The sequence below is a fragment of the Mastomys coucha genome, chromosome X, assembly GCF_008632895.1.
Source record: "Mastomys coucha isolate ucsf_1 chromosome X, UCSF_Mcou_1, whole genome shotgun sequence".
Taxonomy (NCBI): Eukaryota; Metazoa; Chordata; class Mammalia; order Rodentia; family Muridae; genus Mastomys; species Mastomys coucha.
Window position 1 is genome coordinate 87,425,131 of NC_045030.1, and position 1,475 is coordinate 87,426,605.

At 38.0% G+C, this 1,475-nt stretch overlaps 1 protein-coding gene across 2 annotated transcripts in view; it reads left to right on the plus strand.

The window, feature by feature from the left end:
* Nucleotides 1-558: 558 nt before the first annotated feature.
* The window catches only part of LOC116093431, a 3,410-nt gene continuing 2,493 nt past the window's right edge, over nt 559-1,475 (plus strand). The window contains exons 1-2 of one of the 2 annotated variants that reach the window (XM_031374857.1): nt 559-635; nt 1,071-1,186. In XM_031374857.1, the coding sequence (XP_031230717.1) occupies nt 1,158-1,186 (29 nt within the window). In that variant the 5' untranslated portion in view covers nt 559-635; nt 1,071-1,157. Of the gene's footprint in view, nt 729-1,070; nt 1,187-1,475 lie in introns of both variants that reach the window. The other variant, XM_031374863.1, reaches the window with a different exon arrangement.

A 1,475-nucleotide genomic window follows, 5' to 3' on the forward strand; every position in this document is an offset into this window, starting at 1 on the left:
GTTGTTGTTGTTGTTTTGTTTTGTTTTGTTTTTTTGATCATGCACTGTGATTTGAAAGAATAAGTGAAATAAACTCTTTGCTCTTCAAGTTATTTTGGGTCATGACATCTTATCACAGCAATAGAAACCTGAACTGAGCCAGTCACGTTTAAGGTAAAACACAGAAAGAGAAAAGGTAGATTTGTTTGTAATCAAAACAAAAATCTCCTAGGAGCTCAGCAATTACAGACTTCCAATACCTAATCTGTGTCTGTGTCTAAGGGACTTATAGAAGGCCAGGTGTCCCCAAACTCTCTAAAAAATGCTTCGCTTTTATTGTGGAACACCACTTTCCCCTTTCTACTATGTAAGTAAGTAATTTTCTCTTTTAAAAATAATTTTCTTTGTTATGGCCATCAAATTTTACAGTAGCTATTTGATACATGACTTCAAAAGTAAATTTCTCTTTTGAAGACTTTTCACACACACAGGGAGGTTTAGCACATTGCTCCTTTAAAGATATTCACAGGAAACACCATTCTTCACAATCCACCATTATGATGCCCTCATAGCCATGGAAACATAAGAAGTTTTAGCCTTGTTAGTTTAACAGCTGACAGCCACTAACAGTTGAACTTCTGACAGGAGTCAAAGAGGCAAGTATTTTATATTTTCCATGTAGTTTTCATTAATCATGTTCACTTTCATAGGACACAGAAGACCAGAGAAAGCCTTTGGTATATGATTAGGTGAGTGTAAATTCTGCTGAGTATCATAAGTGCTAGGTAACCCAGTGTGTAACTTCAAGGTCTCAAGGTTCTGAAGTGTCCATTGTATCTGTGAACCTTCCTGATGCTGAGTGTATAAATTAGCTTTTCTCAATTGTTTCACTGTCTATAAAACAGGGAGTAATAGTATGGCTATCATTGGATGGTCAATAGTGTATCAGATGTGTTAACACCCCTGAAATGTATAAATGAGACTCCAACGAAGTAAAGCACAGGAGAGGAATGGAAAGGCTTGTGAGAGCTAGGCACTGGCAAGATGTTCTGAGCTAAAATATCTGCCTAACAGAACTTCTTTTCCTGAAGGTGGTGTTTCCTGTTGTCCCTTGACTCACTCTATTGTCAACATTTCCTGTAACTCGGAGGACCATTTATGATCCTGTCGACTTCCAAATGGATTTCCTCATCTGCAATATACAAAGGTAAAAACTGGCGCACACCTTTAATCCTAGCATTTGGGAGGCAGAGGCAGGCAGATCTCTGAGTTCGAGGCCAGCCTGGTCTACAAAGTGAGTTCCAGGAAAACCAAGGCTACACAGAGAAACCCTGCCTTGAAAACAAACAAACAAACAAACAAACAAAACCAACTTAAAATAATTTATATGGAGGCTTTTTAATTGGGTCTTTATGAAACATATGTATCTACTTAATGGTTTTCAGACAAGGGCAGCACTAAATCCTTCAATCTCTTACTGACGCGCCTGCGTACAT